We start from the raw sequence: 21,712 nt of genomic DNA on the forward strand, positions 1-21,712 counted from the left end.
TCGCTTCCGCGCTTCATGCGTCTCACGTTCACCCCTGAATCCCTCGAGAAAGCCTATCAGACGTATTTTCTCCGCCAGCGGCAGGAGACCCTACTGGTGCTGATCGTGTTCGCGGCTCTTTTTAACGGTTATGTGGTCATCATGTGCGCGGTGGTTTACTCTCAGGATAAACTGAACACTCTCGCGGTGGCGGCCGCTGGTCTGGTGTTGGATATTCTGCTCTATACCCTGTCCCGGTTCCGGTTGCTGCCCGAGTCCGTGTCCCGGAGCCTCGTGCCGTACGCGCTCTGGCTACTCATCACGGTACACGTGCTGTGCTACTTCGGTTTGAATTTCGCGGGGTTTTACGCCGCCAGTGACTCGGTCGGATGGCAGACCTTCTTCATCTTCTCATTCTTCCTCACGCTCCCGCTGCCGCTCGCGCCCATCGCGCTACTGAGCGCGCTCTCGTGCGCCGCGCACACGGTGCTGCTGGGAGTCACTATAACGCAGAGATACCAAGACAAACTTCAGATAACAATACTGATCAGACAGGTGAGAAACACGCAAACACTTAAAGTACTACTATGTCGGTACCATGAGTGATGTTAACGACTAGAGTAAAGTCACTAACACTATGATATAGCACAAATGATAGTATGTAAAATATGACTGAAAATTAAACAAATACAACCATCTTTCATGTAAAGGGATAGTTCACCCAAAAATGAAAATCCTCTCAAAATTTACTCACCTTCGTGCCATCCCAGATGTGTATGACTTTCTTTCTTCTGCTGAACACAAAGTTGGATTTTTAGAAGAACATCTCTGCTCTCTAAGTCCTCACAATGCAAATGAATGGTGGCCAGAACTTTGAAGCTCCAAAAAGCACATAAAGGCAGCATAAAAGGAACCCATTCGACTCCAGAGGTTAAACCCATGTTTTCAGAAGCAATATTATAAGTGTGGTTGAGAAACAGATCAATATTTTATTCCTTTTTCACTATAAATTCTCCTCCCTGCCCAGTAGGTGGCGATATGCATGAAGAATGTGAAGCGCCAAAAAACAAAAGAAGAATGTGAAAGTGAAGATTTATAGTAAAAAAGAATTAAATATTGATCTGTTTCTCACCCACACTTATAATATCACTTCTGAAGGTATGGATTTAACCACTGGAGTCGTGTGGATTCATTTTGTCCTGCATTTATATGATTTTTGGACCTTTAAAGTTTTGGACCCATTCACTTGCATTGTATGAACCTACAGAGCTGAAATATGCTTCAAAAAAATCTTCATTTGTGTTCAGCAGAAGAAAGTAAGTCATACACATCTGGGATGGCATGAGGGTGAGTAAATGATGAGAGAATTTTCATTTTTGGGTGAACCTTTCTCCAAGATTACAGCCTTTTTTTCTAGTTTTGTAAAGAAATTCAAAAGTAAGCACAGTTTATAGATCAAAATGTTTTTGAGAGAATGAGAAACATAAATGCAGTCATGTGTGTCCAAATCGTTGACTGATTGTTGTATACTATGGTACTGAATGATTACCATATTAAAGTACTATGCAAATTACATGTATTCATATTAATTGCTACAGTATCATGTCCAAGAAACTGTTACTTTTTGTTAGTTAAATTATTTAATATGACTGAATCAATCTGATAAAGTTACTTAATCAGACTGATAAGTCATTTTTAAGGGTCAAACCAGGTAGAAATATCTCCTGAAAAGTAGCTTAACAATTGCATGTGTCTTTTTTACCTCTCTTCATTGAAGGTCCAGCAAAAGAGTTCATATTCAGTGCAGAAAATGACCAGTTTCTCTCCAAAATATCCCTAAAACTAGAATTCATAAAAGCACCAGATTGGTTTCACTCTGCTAATTGTCAGTATATTGAGGTTATTTTAATTTGCTGTACAGTCTGTAAGCATGTCCTCATCAGACACTAAACTTGAATGATCCATTCAAGTTTATTGATTGACTGAAACACTGAGTCACATCCGAGAAATGTGTTATGCTACATGTCATACACACAAAGGGTGGAAACTCGTATGATGAAAGATTCATATGGAAGTATATTAATGACAAATGTCTTTGAAACAAAAAGCACACTGAATTGCACTTATTGAAAGATAAATGCATTACATTAAGAGTGCTTATATTTTGGGGGGATGCAATTTGGCATGGTTGTATATTTAAGCTATGAATATTTCAATTGAAAACTTTTCACACAAAATTTAATCATTAAAAATGTAATAAGAAATATTCACCATCCAAAGTTCAGTTCGTTTTTTTCCCATCGTTATTATTTGACAGGTAATATTCTGTCCAATATATTTTGCTTAGCAAATTTGCATCTAAAATTTCAGTAGTTAAAATTTGTTAGAAATTCAGCGGTGGTGAAGCATTGTAGCAGCGAGTGAAGATTGTGCATCGGCACTAATACTGTTGAATTTCCAACCAAAATATAACCGCTGAAATTTAAGAGGCAACTTTGCAATGCGAAATATAATGGAAATATTTTGGAACTCAACTTTTAAAGGTGAATATTTATTACTGAATTTTTAATGATGAAATTTTGTGCGAAATGTTTTTAATTGAAAGGTTCACAGCTTAAATATCTAAACATATGAAATTGCATAAAAAAATAAAAAAAATAAAAATGCAAGCACTGTTAATGCAATGCGTTTATTTTTTATTTAGTGCAATTCAGCATGCTTTTTCTTTTTCTAAGACATTTGTCATTAAAATACTTATATTATACTTCAAATACTTATATTAATAGATTCATTATGTCATGAAGAAAGGCTTTATATTTAGGCTATGATCTCTTAGCAACCATAATCTCCAAAATGTTTTACTGTTTTAGCATGTTTGAATTAAGGCAACAGTGACACAAGTCTGTTTTTGTGTAGCTTGTGGCGAATCTGATGCTGTATTTTGGTGTCATGCTGGTGGGCGTGATGTCTTATTTCATGGCTGACCGAAAATACCGCACAGCGTTTCTAGAGGCCAAACAATCTCTGGAAGTCAGTCTTACACTAAAGGAGCAGAGTCAACAACAGGTACACAAAAACACATTCTCTAATGCATTTTCTATCTTATAACAGGTTAAAAAGTTTTAAGTGAATTGTATGTTTTTTGAGGAAAATGCACCCAGAAAGTATTAGTCAGGCTATACGCCATATTTAATTTTGCCTGAATTAAAACAAGACTCTGAGTCTTACTGAAGATCACATAAAATTTGAAAATGTAGTGATGGCTCAAGGTTCGTTACGTTGATTTCATTACCTTCTTCGATTTGTTATGATAGCCAACCACTGGACAAGAGAACTCATTTTTACTCCAATAAACACTTAACCCTGTAACCGTAAGGACATTTTTGTCTTTTACATTTTAGTTTTTTTCGATCATTTTGGCTGTGTTAATGCCAACGGCATACATTTTGCCAAAGTTGTGTATTTTTGGGGGAATTTTGATATTTCAACCTCAGTTATAATACATCTATAATACACTGTGTACACAAAATAATTACACTCAGGACCTTAAGGACAGAAATGTCCCCACTGAAACCCATTAAAACTGCAATATTTTATCCCAGTGCCATTAAAGCATAAAATCATGAATTCTATGATATTATGCTTTCATTCCGGAACCCTGGCTTCAAAATGTAAATGTGTAATATTTTCCACCAGATTGCGGCATTTTTCTCATGTTTAGCCTATGGAGCAAATACATGCTTTTTTCCTATTTTCTGTTAGCTGTATTATAGACCACTGCAGGCCAGTTGAATAAATGATGCAGCTAAAATTGTGTGTGTTTGTTGGTATGGATGTTAGAGTGTGTTTTGTATGTTTGTATTGAGAAATTTGTGTGTATGTGTGTAAAAAACAACAGTGGCATTATGTAAACAAATAGGCATTTAAAGGGTTAAAATCCTGAAAATGAATGAATATTTGGTAGTTATGATCAGGACTGATGTTGGTTAAAAAAATTAACTAATTGAAAGTGGAAAATAATATTAATATATAATATTATTATGGCAGTTTTTTGAAGCAGACATATTTGTCCTCTAAGGACCTCTGAGTAACTTTTTTTTTATTGACGCACAAGGGTTAAAACGGTTGTTGTTCTCCATCTGGATCGCTCGTTTCTGTAGTTTTTTACATTGCTTCTTAAGGAGACCGGAACCTGAAAACAGTCCAGCGGCAATCAAAATAATTATGGCGCCACCCAGTGGTTGGTCAGGACAACTGTAGATCGTAAGTACTATGATTAGCTTTATATAAAAACAAAAGGTATTCCTACATGGTATGTCCCCATTTAGATACCCATGTAAACATGAATATGTGTGTGTTTAATGAACAGGTAATAGAGATGCTCTAATTGGGCTCAGTGGTGGAGCTCTGCTCGGGGACCCAGGTGTCCTGTTACCTGTAATTGGCACATCAGAGCAGAACTCACTGTACAACGCGCTCACATACACAAACTCAGACTGCAGGTTGTGTCCTCTTGTTACTCTTACTGCCGTAATGAAGTAATTCCCTAGACTGCTGTTATTGCGACAGCAATAAAGACCCAAGAGTCCACATTTGCCATTACACAGTATTTTATGTTGGTCACACAGTGCATACTGAGCTCAGCTGAATGATCAGTCCTTAGCAGACATATATGATGTGAATAAGCATTAATGACAACTGTTAATGACACATTTTTGTTAAAAATATTTATTGATGAAGCAAATTCATCAAGTGTCATCCTAGAAGATATAGTCTCTGACATTAAGGGTTAATAGTTGGTTGCTGTGTGGTGATCAGTACAGTAGCTGTTGAACAGGGTTTTCACATCATACCTATCACTATATTGTGTATTTTAGCAGACCTGAAGTGCTGTGTTGACCAATCAGCATCCAGGGCCAGAACTATCAATTTTAGAAGTCAGTTTAATTTTAGAGTTCACGCCATTTTTCAAAAACAACATATGATAAGGCAATGTGTGTCTTACAGCAAGACGTACAGTACTTCTCAAAGGAGCACTTGTATGCATGTGGCAGAAAGACAGATGTGCTCAAGTGAGAAACAGCTTTTGTGGAAAAGGGAAAAAAGGAGTGATTTTCTCAGTCATGCTTGTGACACCCTCCTCCACTTCCTCTCTAAACTTGATGAAGTGTGTCATTTCTGCGCAACTAGTGGCACCAAACAGAATTGCAACAATAATGATATAATTTTTGACAGGTTTCCTGTTTTTTCCTGTTATTTTTTGTTAAAATTCTTCCTCCTATCCCAACAGTCATTGTGTTGTTGTAATTATGGTTGGTGACGCTAGAGGCATAGAAATAACACACTTGCACTTTCCTTGCAATTCTGCATATAACATTATACAGATCAGAAGTAAGTGGATTTTGGGAGATTATGTTCTACGTGAAGCTAACAATATGTGCTGTTGTTTACAAATATTTTGGTCTCATATTTATAGTCGACGGAATCCGAAATGACTAACGCTGATTTATTAGTATTCTGATTTAATTGCTTTCTGTTCTCCATCTCATTCTGTCCGTCCTGCTTGTGTGGTCATGTGGTCTCCAGAGACCCTCTCAATCCCAGAATGCCTCACGGACAAGTGGGGTTTCTGAGAGATGAGTTCAGCCAACCAATCAGAGTGCAGCTGACTGGTTTAGCTTACCATGGCAACAGCGTCAAGAGACAAACATGCTCTGTGATCAAATTCCCGAAATCCCACATCATTCTTCTGTTCGTGAACTGGAGAGGAGGAAATAAAGAATGGTTCAGACTTCACATACACCAATTCAAGCTTCACAGGGGCAATGAAAACCTTTGCAATTAAACATACATTCCATAACTATGTTTGTTTCCATATATCTATCCATCCAACTATCCATCCATCCATCCTTCCATCCATCCACCCACCCAATCCATCCATCTATACAAACATCCATCCATCCACCCACCCAATCCATCCATCCATCCATCAGTAAAAACATCCATCCACCCACCCACCCAATCCATCCACCCAATCCATCCATCCATCCATCAATACAAACATCCATCCACCCACCCACCCAATCCATCCAACATCCATCCATCCATCCATCCATCAATACAAACATTCATCCATCCACCCACCCCATCCATCCACCCACCCAATCCATCCATCTATACAAACATCCATCCATCCCCCACCCAATCCATCCATCCATCCATCAATAAAAACATCCATCCACCCACCCACCCAATCCATCCACCCAATCCATCCATCCATCAATACAAAAATCCATCCACGCACCCACCCAATCCATCCACCCAATCCATCCATCCATCAATAAAAACATCCATCCACCCACCCACCCACCCAATCCATCCACCCAATCCATCCATCCATTAATACAAACATCCATCCACCCACCCACCCAATCCATCCAACATCCATCCATCCATCCATCAATACAAACATTCATCCATCCACCCACCCAATCCATCCATCAATATAAACATCCATCCATCCACCCACCCAATCCATCCATCAATACAAACATCCATCCATCCACCCACCCAATCCATCCATCCACCCACCCAATCCATCCATCCATCCATCCATTCATCCATCAATACAGACATCCATCCACCCACCCACCCAATCCATCCATCCATCCATCCATCAATACAAACATCCACTCACCCACCCACTCATCCATCTGTTCGACCGTCCATCCTTCTTTCTTTCTTATTCAACCCTTAACACTTTAAAGTATTCAATAAGACTAATAAAACCAAATACATTTTGTTAGTGGGAATTTAATGCTCAAGTTTGTTGTGTTTGAGACCCTCAATTTCTGAAAGTTTAAAAACGGGTTATTGATGCTCAAATATTGTGAGAACATGCAAAGTTTATGTATTTGTTTAAATATTATGTTAATAATGATATTTAATGATATTATATCATAATGGTTTTCTATCATATTCTGTTGAAGTAGTTGTCACAAGCACAATATATGCCTTCTAATAACTCTGTCTGTCAATCGAGTAAACGAAACAACACCAAAAGATAAAAATATGTTTGTCAGATATCTTTGTAGAAGAAAATTGTCACACACATTCATGATATACTCTTGTATTATGTGTGTGTGTGTGTCTATAGGAGGAGTTGTTGTTGTCGATCTTGCCGAAGCACATAGCAGATGAGATGCTTCAGGGGATGAAGAAAGGGGCCAACCAAAAATCAGATGCCCAACAGTTCAACACCATGTACATGTACCGCCATGAAAATGTCAGGTAAAAAAAAAAATGTAGGCTTCTTTTGTAGGTAATATAGCCTTTCCAAAATCTTGCGAATAGTGATTTACAGAAATGCTGGTTGATGATGGATAAAACCAAGATCCGCCCAACATTTCTTTCTTTACGAGTACTGCTTCACTCCTTAAAATGTCACATTATGCAAGTAAAATGGGTTGACTTTAAACAAGGCTGTTCAAACTTTATATATTAAAATGGACTTGTGTAATGACCTGACAGCCACTCTCATCTCTGGGTAGTATCCTTTTTGCAGATATTGTAGGTTTTACTCAGCTGTCGTCTGTTGTCACTCCTAAAGAACTCGTTAAACTACTCAACGAGCTCTTCGCTCGTTTCGACAAACTAGCACAAGTGAGTGAAAACATTTAAAATATTTATTGATGTCCACCTACCAGAGACAATACAAAAAAGGACAGTTCCTACAGAAGTTATGTACCACATCTGTATGTGTTTTTTTACAGAAACACCATCAGCTGAGGATCAAGATTCTGGGTGATTGTTATTACTGTATCTGCGGTTTGCCTGATTACCGTGAAGATCACGCGGCCTGTTCGATCATGATGGGCCTGTCCATGGTAGATGCCATCTCGTGAGTACACGCCCGCTGAGAGGGGCTTTACCTACAGAACACAAGTAATGTGGGGCTTTACTTACAACAGTGTTTCTCAGTTAGGGACCCCTAGGTGGCATAATTGTAGGGGGACCGTAGAAATATTTTTTAATTGTCTGTATATTTTGTCTCATATTTCCATAAAAGAAAATGCAGCAATGGAGCTATAATCATACTTGGTTGCATTTGGGATCCAGGTTAAGAACCACTGATTTACAGCACATGTTTAAAGCTGCTCAAAAGTGGCATAAATGCATTTACACAGCAATTACAATTCCATGAATAAAGTGATGATGTATGTATGTAGTTTAACCACTTTAAGTAATGAGTGGCTTGTAGCTAATATTAAAAGTATTTTATAGGTATTATAATTAATAATGACTCATGCTTGCCAACTGTGCTCAGCTATGTGCGTGAGAAAACTCAGACGGGGGTGGACATGCGTGTAGGCGTGCACACAGGTACTGTTCTAGGAGGAGTCCTGGGACAGAAGCGTTGGCAGTTTGATGTCTGGTCCACTGATGTTACCGTGGCAAACAAGATGGAGTCGGGGGGCATCCCAGGGTGAGATCAGTAAATCAGTATCAATAAACAAAAACAATAGAAGTCTATAGCCATCTTTACAGTGCAAATGTGGCACAGAAGCTGCATCTGAAGGGGCAATTTGGTGTCACAGACTGTTTTATGCTGCTCAAAAGTGGCATAAAAGCATTTACACAGCAATTTGTAGGTGTGTCCAGGGTGTTGCTATACAGTTGCTAAGGGTGTTCTCATCTGGTTTATGTGCATTCCTATGCGGTTAATAGGGTGGTTGCCATGGTGTTGCTACTGTATACAGTTGTTAATGTCTTTTGTGTGTTTTTAGTGCATTATTATAGATGGTTGTAGAAGTGTTGTGGGTGGTTGTCAGGGCAAAGTGAATGTTAATAAAATGTAGGAATCAAAAGATAGAAATTATAGAAATACATTCCCCATAAGCATACATATTTTTCCAAAATTTAAACAAAAATTATTAAACTTAAATCACATCCAAACATAAAAAAAACCTTAACAAAGGTTTACAACAGCCTGGTAACCACCCACAACAGCAACTGCATAGTAATGCTCTAAGAACCACTTATAACACCTTAGTAAATGTATACAGTAACAACACCCTGGCAACCACCCACCAACACCCTAGCAAACCCATAGCAAAGCACTAAAAAACACTCAGAACACCTTAGCAAATGTATACAGTAGTAACCACCCGGAACACCCTAGCAACTGTATTGGAACACCCTAGCAACCACCCACCACACCCTTGTGACTGCATAGTAATGTACTAAAAACCACTCAGAACACCTTAGCTAATATATGCAGTAGCAACACCTTGAGAACCATCTACAACACCATAGCAACCAGATAGTAACACACAAAAAATACCACTCAGTACAGCTTAGCTAATATACACAGATGAGCCAAAACATTATAACCACTCACAGGTGAAGCGAAAAAGGTTCATCATCTCTTAACAAGGCCACATGTCAAGGTCTGGGTAGATGATATGGTAAGCGAACAATCAGTTCTCATAGTCAACGTGTTGAATGCAGGAGAAATGGGCAGGAGTGAAGACCTGAGTGACTTTGACAAGGGCCAAATTGTTATGGCCAGATGACTGGGTCAGAGCATCTCTGAAACGGCAAGGCTTGTGGGGTGCTCCCTGTCAGCAGTGGCGAGTACCTACCGACAGTGGTCCGAGGAGGGACAAACCACAAACCGGTGACAGAGTGTTGGGCGCCCAAGGCTCATCGATGCACGAGGGCAACGAAGGCTATGCTGTCTGGTCTGAATTGACAGAAGGTCTACTGTGACAGAAGTCACAGAAATTTTTATGGGAGAAATGTGTCACAACACACAGTGCATCGCACCCTGCTGCATATGGGGCTAAGTAGCCGCAGACCGGTCAGAGTGCCCATGATCCCCTGTCCACCGTCGAAAGCACCTACAATGGGAACGCGAGCGTCGGAACAGGACCTTGGAGCAGTGGAAGAAGGTCGCCTGGTCTGATGTGTCCCGTTTTCTTTCACATCACGTAGACGGCCGTGTAAGTGTGCGCCATTTACCTGGGGAAGTGATGGCACCAGGATGCACTATGGGAAGATGACAAGCCAGTGGAGGGAGTGTGATGCTTTGGGGAATGTTCTGCTAGGAAACCCTGGATCCAGCCATTCATGTGGATGTCAATTTGACACAAGCCACCTACCTTAACATCGCTGCAGACTAGGTACACCCCTTCGTGGCAATGGTATTCCCTGATGGCAGTGGCCTCTTTCAGCAGGATAATGTGCCCTGCCACACTGCACACATTGTTCAGGAATGGTTTGAGGAACATGATTAAGAGTTCAAGGTTTTGCCCAGGCCTCCAAATTCAAATCAAATCAAATCAAATCACATTTTTATTGTCACACAACCATATACACAAGTGCAATAGTGTGTGAAATTCTTGGGTGCCGTTCCGAGCAACATAGCAGTCGTGACAGTGATGAGACATATACCAATTTACAATAAATATCAGATTAACACAACACAATTTAAAATCTAATATACACATAATTACACACAACACAATATACAAATAATAACATACACTGTACAGTATACAATACACACAATATAGAATACACATTATACAATAAAAAAAAAATAGTATATATAGTATATATAAAATGTACAGTAGGTTGTATTGACATTCAGGCTGTCAGTTGATAGTCAGTTGCCAGTGTGTTGTTAAGAGAATATAATTTATGACAGTCCAGTGTGAGATAATAAGATTAATAAAGTGCAGTGCTGATGTATATTGATCATGAGAGATCAAGAGTTCAAAAGTCTGATTGCTTGGGGGAAGAAGCTGTCATGAAGTCGGCTGGTCGGGTCCTGCAATTCCCCAGATCTCAATACGATTGAGCATCTGTGGGATGTGCTGGACCAACAAGTCCGATCCACGGCGGCTCCACCTCACAACTTTCAGGACTTGAAGGATCTGCTGCTAATGTTTTGGTGCCAAATACAACAGCAGGTCGGCGCTTTTTTGGCAGCACGTTGAGGACAAACAGCATATTAGGCAGGTGGTCATAATGTTTTGGCTTATCAGTGTACACAATATACACCTGATGCATAAATAATGTTATGAGATTCATGATTTAAATATAAAATTATGAATATAGAAACATGAAATGAATGAAAATAAAAATATAAACTATAAAATAACTGCTCTATCATAACAACAACAAAGTTTAAGGCTGCTCTGATGTTGAATTTAATTACTTTTGTATTAAAGCAGCATCAGAACTGCCATTGATACTAGGGGCTGATTTGGGTCAGAGCAGGCAGAATTTAGTCTGACTTCAATACGGCATTGCTTCTTTGCGCAGGCAGAGAGCAGCCTTAACTCAGCTGTGTAAAGACTCCTTATGATATGTCTTCATTTGTATTTGCACAATTGTGTTTGCAGGCGTGTACACATATCTCAGAGCACAAAGGACTGTTTGCACGGTGAGTTTGAACTGGAGCCGGGGAACGGAGGAGAGCGCTGTGACTATCTAATGGAGAAAGGCATCGACACGTACCTGGTACTCATGTCTAAAGAAACAGCAAAAACTAACGGAGTGACCAACGGGACGGTGAGTATCATGATATTAATTCTCTCTCTCTCTCTGATCTGTAGTTCTCCTCTCTAAATGTCTGTCTGTCCTGCAACTCTCTTCAGCTGATCAACACCACAGAGACCAGACGCAGCAACACGTCATTAAAAAACACACATGAGGAGACAGAAACACAGGTGAGAGATCTATCTATCTATCTGTCTGTCTGTCTGTCTGTTGTTCTGTTTATCTATCTGTCAGTCTGTCTGTCTGTTGTTCTGTTTATGTATCTATCTATCCATCAGTCTGTCTGTCCGTCTAACAATATGCCTGCATGACGTTTGACCTGTGTGTATTTTCTCAGCAGTTGCAGCTGGCTGGAATGGCAGATGAAGGGATGGAAGATGAGCAGGATCTCACCCATCTGCTGAACGAAGTTCTGCTGGAGAGAGAGTCAGAAGAGACGTAATGACAGACCTAGAGTTTGAAAACTGATTTGAAATCATGGTTTGGTTTGTATGTTCCTGTCTCACAACACTGCCTCTTTCTGTCTAAGTCTGAAGGAGAGGAGGACAGCTGTTCTGTCTCTGAGGTTTGTGGACTCTGATCTGGAGACTCGTTATTCTGCAGAGAAAGAGAGACTGACTGGTGTTGCTTTCAGCTGCAGTTGTGTAGTTCTGATCTTCACCTCTGCCATGGAAATACTCATAGATCCACAGTGAGTGAACCTCTTGAAAGATTTACTACATTACTAATACAACATGATAAATGGAATATTCATTGTCTTATGCATTTGCAACAGGTTGATTGTGAATTATGTGACTCTGGCTGTGGGTGAGGTATTACTGCTGATTCTGACTTTGTGTTCACTGGCTGCCATCTTCCCTCGAGTGAGTCCAATATCACCATGAGGATTTTGACAGATTTTGAAGTCAAATTTTGTGAGATTTTGGGTGAATCTCACAAAAAACATCTGGTTCATATTTCACCCCAAAACTGAAAGAATAGATAAGAAATTGTATTTTGCATAAAGAAAATAAAGCCTACATTTAATGGACCATTGTGATTTTTCTGCCGTTCTTTATTATTTTTAGGACGTTTTTTCAACCTGTTGCATTCTCATTACTGAAATGTGTCTGGATGTTGTACTTTTTTTTTAATTATTTATTTTCTCCCCAATTTGGCATGCCCAATTACCAATGCGCTCTAAGTCCTCGTGGTGGCGTAGTGACTCGCCTCAATCTGGGTGGCGGAGGAAGAATCTCAGTTGCCTCTGCGTCTGAGGCCGTCAATCCGCACATCTTATCACTTGGCTTGTTGTGCGTGTTACCACAGAGACCTCATGCTATTCTCAGCGGCATCCACGCACAACTCACCACGCCCCCCACTGAGAGCGAGAACCACATTATAGCGACCACAAGGAGGTTAACCCAACGTGACCCACCCTAGCAACCAGGCTAATTGGTTGCTTAGGAAGCTTGACTGGAGTCACTCAGCACGCCCTGGATTTGCAACCCCAGGTGTGGTAGTCAGCGTCTTTACTTGCTGAACTACCCAGGCCCCCGGATGTTGTACTTTTGAGTTTTTTTGCATTCCCTTTTTTTCTCAATGTTGATTCACATTACTATAACACAGTATTTTATTTTCATTGAAATCACTGTAAATTAAAGGCAGTACAACAAATACTACTATGGCGAATGCATTACAGCATTGAGAACTGAGTGGAAATTTTCTTAATTCATTAATGGTCCTAAAATAAGCTTCATTTTCTATATGCAAAATATAATTTATTATTTATAAATCTTATTATTTTTATTTTTTTAATTTTGGGGGAAAATATGCCCTGCATTTATTTCACCCAGTTCACCCGATTGTTATTGTCATAAGAGAGAAAGTCTGTTTAACAGTGTGATCTGTGTGTGTAAGGTGTTCTCCCGGAGGTTGGTGTCGTTCTCGCAGTGGATTGATCGCACACGTTGGGCTCGTAACACATGGGCCATGGCTGCTATATTTGTTCTGACTATGGCTGAGGTGGCCGATATGGTGAGACATGACACATTTCACCTTTTTCCACCAGGGACTATATTAGGTCAGTGTTTTCCAACCCTGTTTCTGGAGGCACACCAACAGTACATGTTTTTGATGTCTCCTTAATCTAACACACCCAATTCAACTCATCAGCCTTTTAGTTGAGAACAAAAAGACCAGAAATGGATGCATCATATCAGGCAGACTGATGGTGTACCTCCATAATACTGTATCTGTCTACTGGGTTATGATTACTGTAAGTTGTAGGAACATCAAAATATTCAAGTAAATTCACAATTACCATTATTATTTTTACACATAAACCACAAACATAAAGAACATACACTCAATCTCAACAGATCATGATTTTGTTGTGGTTTTCAGCTGAGCTGTGTTCAGCCTCCTCTGCTGCTGCTCAACTCCAGCTCTGGCCTGACTCTCGAATCTCTGGGTGATGGTGGGTGTGCAGAGAACCCCAAACATTACAGCTACATATCTGTGTTGTCGCTTGTGGCAACCGTCATGCTCGTCCAGCTCAGCCATGTCGTCAAGCTGGCGCTCATGCTGTTGGTTACCATAGCAACAGGTGCCGTAAACATTCACAGCTGGATGTACATTTACGACATCTACGATTTAATTCGCTACCTGGACTACAGGTATACACTATGTCCGCATTCTTTTGGCCATATAGTGTATGTACAAACAACTGAATGCTTTTAGTGTTTCCCTGTTTTTTCTGAATTTCATGTGACTATGTGTGTGCGTCTACAGGTACTCTGTGGTTCCCACCAGATATCTGCTCACCGTGATGATTATTATTATGATGATCAGTTTCTACTACTTTGCACGTCATGTATGTCAGAAAATACCTTAAAAGTTTGTCTTTGTTTATATAACACTGCTAAAATATAAGCATATATTGTCCCTGTTTATTTCTCTCTCAGGTGGAAAGACAGTCACGTAAGCTGTTTCTGTGGAAGATTGAGGTGCATGATCAGAAGGAGAAAGTGTATGAAATGAGAACATACAATGAGGCGTTGGTCACTAACATGCTGCCTGACCATGTAGCCAAACACTTTCTGGGCTCCAAGAAACGAGATGAGGTACAAGAGAGAGAGAGATACATTACACGTTCTCTTTTGTAGTTTAAGATGAAGAGTAAATTAGTATAATTCTGATTGAGTATAGTTTTGAATGAGAATGTTTCTGAATAAGTGTAGTTCTGATTGAGTATTGTTCTTACTGAGTACAGTTCTGATTAAATATAATTCAGAATGAGTGTTGTCCTGATTGAGTAGCTCTGATTAAGTATAATTCTGATTGAGGATAGTTCTGAATGAGTACAGTTCTTATTGAGTATAGTTTTGAATGATAATATTTCTGAATGAGTGTAGTTCTGATTGAGGATTGTTCTTATTGAATACAGTTCTGATTAAATATAATTCAGAATGAGTATTGTCCTGACTGAGTAGCTCTGATTAATTATAATTCTGATTGAGGATAGTTCTGAATGAGTACAGTTCTTATTGAGTATAGTTCTGATTGGGTATAGTTCTCATTGAGTATAGTTCTGAATGAGTATATTTCTGAATGAGTACAGTTCTGAATTAGCATAGTTCTGAATCAGTATCGTCCTGATTGAGTATTGTTCTGGTTGGTTACAGTTCTGATTGAGTATAGTTCTGAATGAGTATAGTTCTGAGCGAGTACAGTTCTGATTGAGTATAATTTTAATTGAATATAGTTCTGATTGAGTATAATTCTGATTGAATATAGTTCTGATTGAGTACAGTTCTAATTGAGTATAGGACTCCTGTTTGAGTATAGTTCTGAATGAGTACAGTTCTAATTGAGTATAGGACTCCTGTTGGAGTAAAGTTCTGATTTAGTAAAGTTCTGATCGATTAAAGTTCTGATTGAGTACAGTTCTAATTGAGTATAGTTCTGAATGAGTATAGATCTGATTGAGTACAGTTCTGATTGAGAATAGTCCTGAATGAATACAGTTCTGAATGAGTATAGTTCTGATTGAGTCCAGTTCTGATTGAGTATAGTCTTGAATGAGTACAGGTCTAATTGAGTATAGTTCTGAATGAGTATAGATCTGATTGAGTACAGTTCTGATTGAGTATAGTCCGGAATGAATACAGTTCTGAATGAGTATAGTTCTGATTGAGTACAGTTCTGATTGAGTATAGTCCTGAATGAGTACAGTTCTGAATGAGTATAGTTCTGATTGAGTATAGTTCTGATTGAGTACAGTTCTGATTGAGTATAGTTCTGATTGAGTATAGTTCTGAATGAGTACAGTTCTAATTGAGTATAGGACTCCTGTTTGAGTAAAGTTCTGATTTAGTAAAGTTCTGATCGATTAAAATTCTGATTGAGTACAGTTCTGAATGAGTACAGTTCTGATTGAGTATAGTCCTGAATGAGTACAGTTCTGAATGAGTACAGTTCTGATTGAGTATAGTCCTGAATGAGTAAAGTTCTGATTGAGTATAGTTCTGATTGAGTACAGTTCTGATTGAGTATAATTCTGATTGAGTATAATTCTGATTGAGTATAGTTCTGAATGAGTACAGTTCTGATTGAGTATAATTCTGATTGAGTATAGTTCTGATTGAGTACAGTTCTGATTGAGTTTAATTCTGATTGAGTATAGTTCTGATTAAGTATAGTTCTGAATGAGTACAGTTCTAATTGAGTATAGGACTCCTGTTTGAGTAAAGTTCTGATTTAGTAAAGTTCTGATCATTTAAAGTTCTGATTGAGTACAGTTCTAGTTGAGTATATTTCTGAATGAGTACAGTTCTGATTGAGTATAGTCCTGAATGAGTACAGTTCTGAATGAGTACAGTTCTGATTGAGTATAGTCCTGAATGAGTAAAGTTCTGATTGAGTATAGTTCTGATTAAGTACAGTTCTGATTGAGTATAATTCTGATCGAGTATTATTCTAATTTAATATAGTTCTGATTGAGCTTAATTATGATTGAGTATATTTCTGATTAAGTATAGTTCTGAATGAGTATGGTTCTGATTGAGTATAGTCCTGAATGAGTACAGCTCTGATTGTGTATAGTTCTGATTAAGTATAGTTCTGATTGAGTATAATTCTGAATGAGCATTGTTCTGATTGAGTGTAGGACTCCTGTTTGAGTAAAGTTCTGATTGAGTATAGTTCTGATTGAGTATAGTTCTGAATAAGTATAGTTCTGATTGAGTATAGTTCTGAATGAGTACAGTTCTGAATGAGTATAGCTCTGAATGAATACAGTTCTGATTGAGTATAGTTCTGACTGAGTATAATTCTGATTAAGTATAGTTCTGATTGAGTATAATTCTGAATGAGCATTGTTCTGATTGAGTGTAGGACTCCTGTTTGAGTACATTTCTGATTGAGTATATTTCTGATTGAGTATAGTTCTGAATAAGTACAGTTCTGATTGATTATAGTTCTGAATAAGTACAGTTCTGAATGAGTATATAACTGAATCAGTATTGTCCTGATTGAGTATCATTCTGATTGGGTACAGATCTGATTGAGTATAAATCTGATTGAGTATAATTATGATTAAGTATAGTTTTGATTGAGCATTGTTCTGAATGAGTGTAGGACTCCTGTTTGAGTAAAGTTCTGATTGAGTATAGTCCTGAATGAGTACAGTTCTGAATGAGTATAGTTCTGATTGAGTATAGTTCTGATTGAGTACAGTTCTGATTGAGTATAGTTCTGATTGAGTATAGTTCTGAATGAGTACAGTTCTAATTGAGTATAGGACTCCTGTTTGAGTAAAGTTCTGATTTAGTAAAGTTCTGATCGATTAAAATTCTGATTGAGTACAGTTCTGAATGAGTACAGTTCTGATTGAGTATAGTCCTGAATGAGTACAGTTCTGAATGAGTACAGTTCTGATTGAGTATAGTCCTGAATGAGTAAAGTTCTGATTGAGTATAGTTCTGATTGAGTACAGTTCTGATTGAGTATAATTCTGATTGAGTATAATTCTGATTGAGTATAGTTCTGAATGAGTACAGTTCTGATTGAGTATAATTCTGATTGAGTATAGTTCTGATTGAGTACAGTTCTGATTGAGTTTAATTATGATTGAGTATAGTTCTGATTAAGTATAGTTCTGAATGAGTACAGTTCTAATTGAGTATAGGACTCCTGTTTGAGTAAAGTTCTGATTTAGTAAAGTTCTGATCGTTTAAAGTTCTGATTGAGTACAGTTCTAGTTGAGTATATTTCTGAATGAGTACAGTTCTGATTGAGTATAGTCCTGAATGAGTACAGTTCTGAATGAGTACAGTTCTGATTGAGTATAGTCCTGAATGAGTAAAGTTCTGATTGAGTATAGTTCTGATTAAGTACAGTTCTGATTGAGTATAATTCTGATCGAGTATTATTCTAATTTAATATAGTTCTGATTGAGCTTAATTATGATTGAGTATATTTCTGATTAAGTATAGTTCTGAATGAGTATGGTTCTGATTGAGTATAGTCCTGAATGAGTACAGCTCTGATTGTGTATAGTTCTGATTAAGTATAGTTCTGATTGAGTATAGTTCTGAATAAGTATAGTTCTGATTGAGTATAGTTCTGAATGAGTACAGTTCTGAATGAGTATAGCTCTGAATGAATACAGTTCTGATTGAGTATAGTTCTGACTGAGTATAATTCTGATTAAGTATAGTTCTGATTGAGTATAATTCTGAATGAGCATTGTTCTGATTGAGTGTAGGACTCCTGTTTGAGTACATTTCTGATTGAGTATATTTCTGATTGAGTATAGTTCTGAATAAGTACAGTTCTGATTGATTATAGTTCTGAATAAGTACAGTTCTGAATGAGTATATAACTGAATCAGTATTGTCCTGATTGAGTATCATTCTGATTGGGTACAGATCTGATTGAGTATAAATCTGATTGAGTATAATTATGATTAAGTATAGTTTTGATTGAGCATTGTTCTGAATGAGTGTAGGACTCCTGTTTGAGTAAAGTTCTGATTGAGTATAGCTCTGATTGAGTATAGTTCTGAGTGAGTACAGTTCTGATTGAGTTCAGTTCTGAATGAGTATAGTTCTGAATGAGTACAGATCTGATTGAGTATAGATCTTAATGAGCATTGTTCTGATTGAGTGTAGGACTGAATGAATTTAGTTCTAACTGAATATAGTCCTGTTTCAGTAGAGGATATGACTATACTTCTGAATGAGTATAGTTCTGATTGAGAATAAGACACCTGATTGAGTAAATTTCTGATTGAGTATTGTTTTGAATGAGTGTACATCTGATTGAATATAGTTATGAATGAGAATATTTCTGATTGAGTATAGTTCTAATTGAGTATATAGTACTGATTGAGTGTAGTTCTAAATAAGTAGTTTTAAATTTAGTATAGTTTTAAATAAGCATAGTATTAAGTATAGTTCTAAATGAGTAAAGTTAGAAATAAGTATATTTCTGATTGTGTATAGTACTGACTGAGTATAGTGTAGTTGAGTAGTCTTTACTGTTAACATAAAAATGTTAAATTATAAAAGAGTGTAATTCTGAATGTGTTTAGTACTGAAACAGTATAGTCCTGGTTGAGTGTTCTTTAAATGAGTGTGTTCATGAAAGAGTCTAGTCCTTAGAGAGTATAGTCCTGAATGAGTTTAGTTCTGATTGAGTTTAGTCCAGCAAGAGTATAGTGTTGAATAACTACAGTCCTGAATGAGTTTAGTTCTGATTGAGTACAGCAAGAGTATGGTTCTAATTGAGTTTAGTTATGAATAAATATGTTTACTGATGTTTATGTCTATTGCAGGAGCTCTACAGTCAGTCTTATGATGAGATTGGCGTGATGTTCGCCTCTATTCCAAACTTCTCTGACTTTTACACAGAGGAGAGCATAAACAATGGAGGAATAGAATGCCTTCGCATCCTGAATGAGATCATCTCTGACTTTGACAGTGTGAGTCTCGTGAGTTTCTCTTTCTTTTTCTCTTACTTTATTTCTCAGTTGTGTTTCTGAGGCTGTGTTTAATAATTAGTACACTCATGTTTCATCATTTGTTTAGCTAAAGTTCTCTTTAAAATAATTTGTTGTGTGTTTTTTTTTTCATTGAGTAGCTCTTGGATCGCTCCGAGTTTCGTTTCATCACAAAGATTAAGACCATCGGTAGCACGTATATGGCTGCATCAGGTGTGACACCAGAAAGCAACACTAACGGATACGGCAACCGCAAGGTCAACTGCACAACACACACTAGACACATACAAGAGCGTGCAATGCTTACGAAGATGTATCCTGTGATTCTGATGATAATGATGGTGTCACGCTGTGTGTGTGTGTGTGTGTATGTCTGTGTGTGATACAGTTGGAGGATGAGTCCATTTTAGAGCGTTGGCAACACTTTGCTGATCTGGCAGACTTCGCCCTGGCTATGAAAGTCACTCTTGGAAATCTAAACAAACAGTCATTTAATAACTTCATGCTGCGCATAGGTGAGCAGACATCTGACTGGATTATAGACCTGTATTAAAAGTATAGTTGAGAATGTGTCATATTTACAGTATAGTAGTTTGGCAGTATTGTTTTATTGTGTGCATTTTATTGTCAGGTCTGAATAAGGGAGGCATATTAGCTGGAGTCATTGGTGCTCGTAAACCTCATTTTGATATCTGGGGAAACACTGTGAATGTGGCCAGTCGTATGGAGTCCACTGGGGTCATGGGTAACATACAGGTGACTGAAGTATTTCTCTTATTATTAATAATAATTAGAACAGGAAATTTTGTTGAAACAAACTTGAATGTTCGTTTATTTTACATTTGAAAAAAGTTTTAAAAATCCTAGAAGTTTTAAAGGCCTAATATAATTTGAATAGTTTAAGATTTATTCAGTCTAAAGGTTAGGATAGATCAATAGACAGACAGAGAAACAAAACAAGGTTACTTTAAAAATTTATATACAGAGGTCTTTGTATTTTTATGGTGTGATGTTGGTGTTTTCTCAGGTGGTGGAGGACTGCTATAACATCCTGAAGGAGTACGGTTTCCGTTTCGTCAAAAGAGGACCCATCTATGTGAAAGGAAAAGGAGAATTGCTCACTTACTTCATGAAGGGCAAAGATAAACCTGTCACAAACACAACCGTCTCTCTCCCACATCAAATACTAGACAAATCCTGAGAAGACTGTTAAAGACAAGGACATGATGCTTTCTTTTTTGTGTTTTGGGGCTTTTCCACATTCTATTGATAAAGACAAAGATGGGGCAGTAAATTATTGAGGAAAGAGAGGGGAATCAGAGCAATACACTGGCAGGAATCAAACCTGTGTCTCCCACATGAGCAATACAGCTCAACATGTCTGCAGTGCATGCACTACCCACAAAGCCACAACCTGCGCACATGTATGTCAACACGTAATCAAGATTGAGCAAAAATATGTTTGTCTCTACTTTCTAAAGGTTACAGAATGTTCTCTTATGGGAGTGTTATCAAAAGGCAGAGTTTTTTTATCAATTGATTGAATTGTAGAATAACCGAGAATAGTGCACTGAAACCATATTCTTATTATGTAGTCAGGGTCTTTTTATACTTAATCAAATGCAGTGGTGGGCCGTGCATTAAAAGTCTAGGCCTTCAGTGTGATTCATGCCATTAAGAAAACACAGTTTCACAATGAATAAGACACCCTATGCCTTTGGGCATCATACATTATGTCGCAGCTAACTAGTAATAACAATTGACATTTTAAAAACACTTGAAACAACACTTAATGCTCAAGCAAGCCTAATTTTAACTGAAGCATGACTGTTTTGTGAAATGAACATCTCCCGAACAGACATTCAAAAATCATAATTTTTCATATGAATCTACCAAGGAGGTCTATAATACCTGGAAAAATCTATCTAATAATATTTGCGATTTAAATGTTGCTTGCAATAAATTTCGTTTCGTCAGGGTACACGGTTATGCTGCGTTCCATTCAAGTAGGATGTGAGATATTCCTACATGATATCTCCGACCATTTATGCATTCCATTCCCCGATATTCAGAACTGCAACGCTCCCATTCGCTTAGCAGGGGTTTGACTCTCATTAGAGATGTCTCCTAGCAACCCAACTGATAAACAATGCTGCAGTGCTAGCATTTGTGCTTCAGGTG

At 37.9% G+C, this 21,712-nt stretch overlaps 1 protein-coding gene across 1 annotated transcript; it reads left to right on the top strand.

Annotated features, from left to right (window-relative positions):
* On the top strand, positions 1 to 21,520 carry LOC127409986 (adenylate cyclase type 3-like). Its single transcript, XM_051644960.1, is given in 20 exon segments — positions 1 to 534; positions 2,896 to 3,045; positions 7,136 to 7,269; positions 7,530 to 7,641; positions 7,752 to 7,879; positions 8,306 to 8,464; positions 11,391 to 11,559; positions 11,646 to 11,717; positions 11,885 to 11,985; positions 12,077 to 12,238; positions 12,323 to 12,410; positions 13,447 to 13,563; positions 13,933 to 14,204; positions 14,269 to 14,401; positions 14,493 to 14,651; positions 19,367 to 19,513; positions 19,672 to 19,788; positions 19,920 to 20,046; positions 20,163 to 20,287; positions 20,559 to 21,520. Coding segments are annotated over 20 exon segments (3,165 nt in total). The 5' UTR covers positions 1 to 15; the 3' UTR covers positions 20,733 to 21,520.
* The last annotated feature ends 192 nt before the right edge of the window (positions 21,521 to 21,712 follow it).

Source organism: Myxocyprinus asiaticus, chromosome 19 (assembly GCF_019703515.2).
Source record: "Myxocyprinus asiaticus isolate MX2 ecotype Aquarium Trade chromosome 19, UBuf_Myxa_2, whole genome shotgun sequence".
NCBI lineage: Eukaryota > Metazoa > Chordata > Actinopteri > Cypriniformes > Catostomidae > Myxocyprinus > Myxocyprinus asiaticus.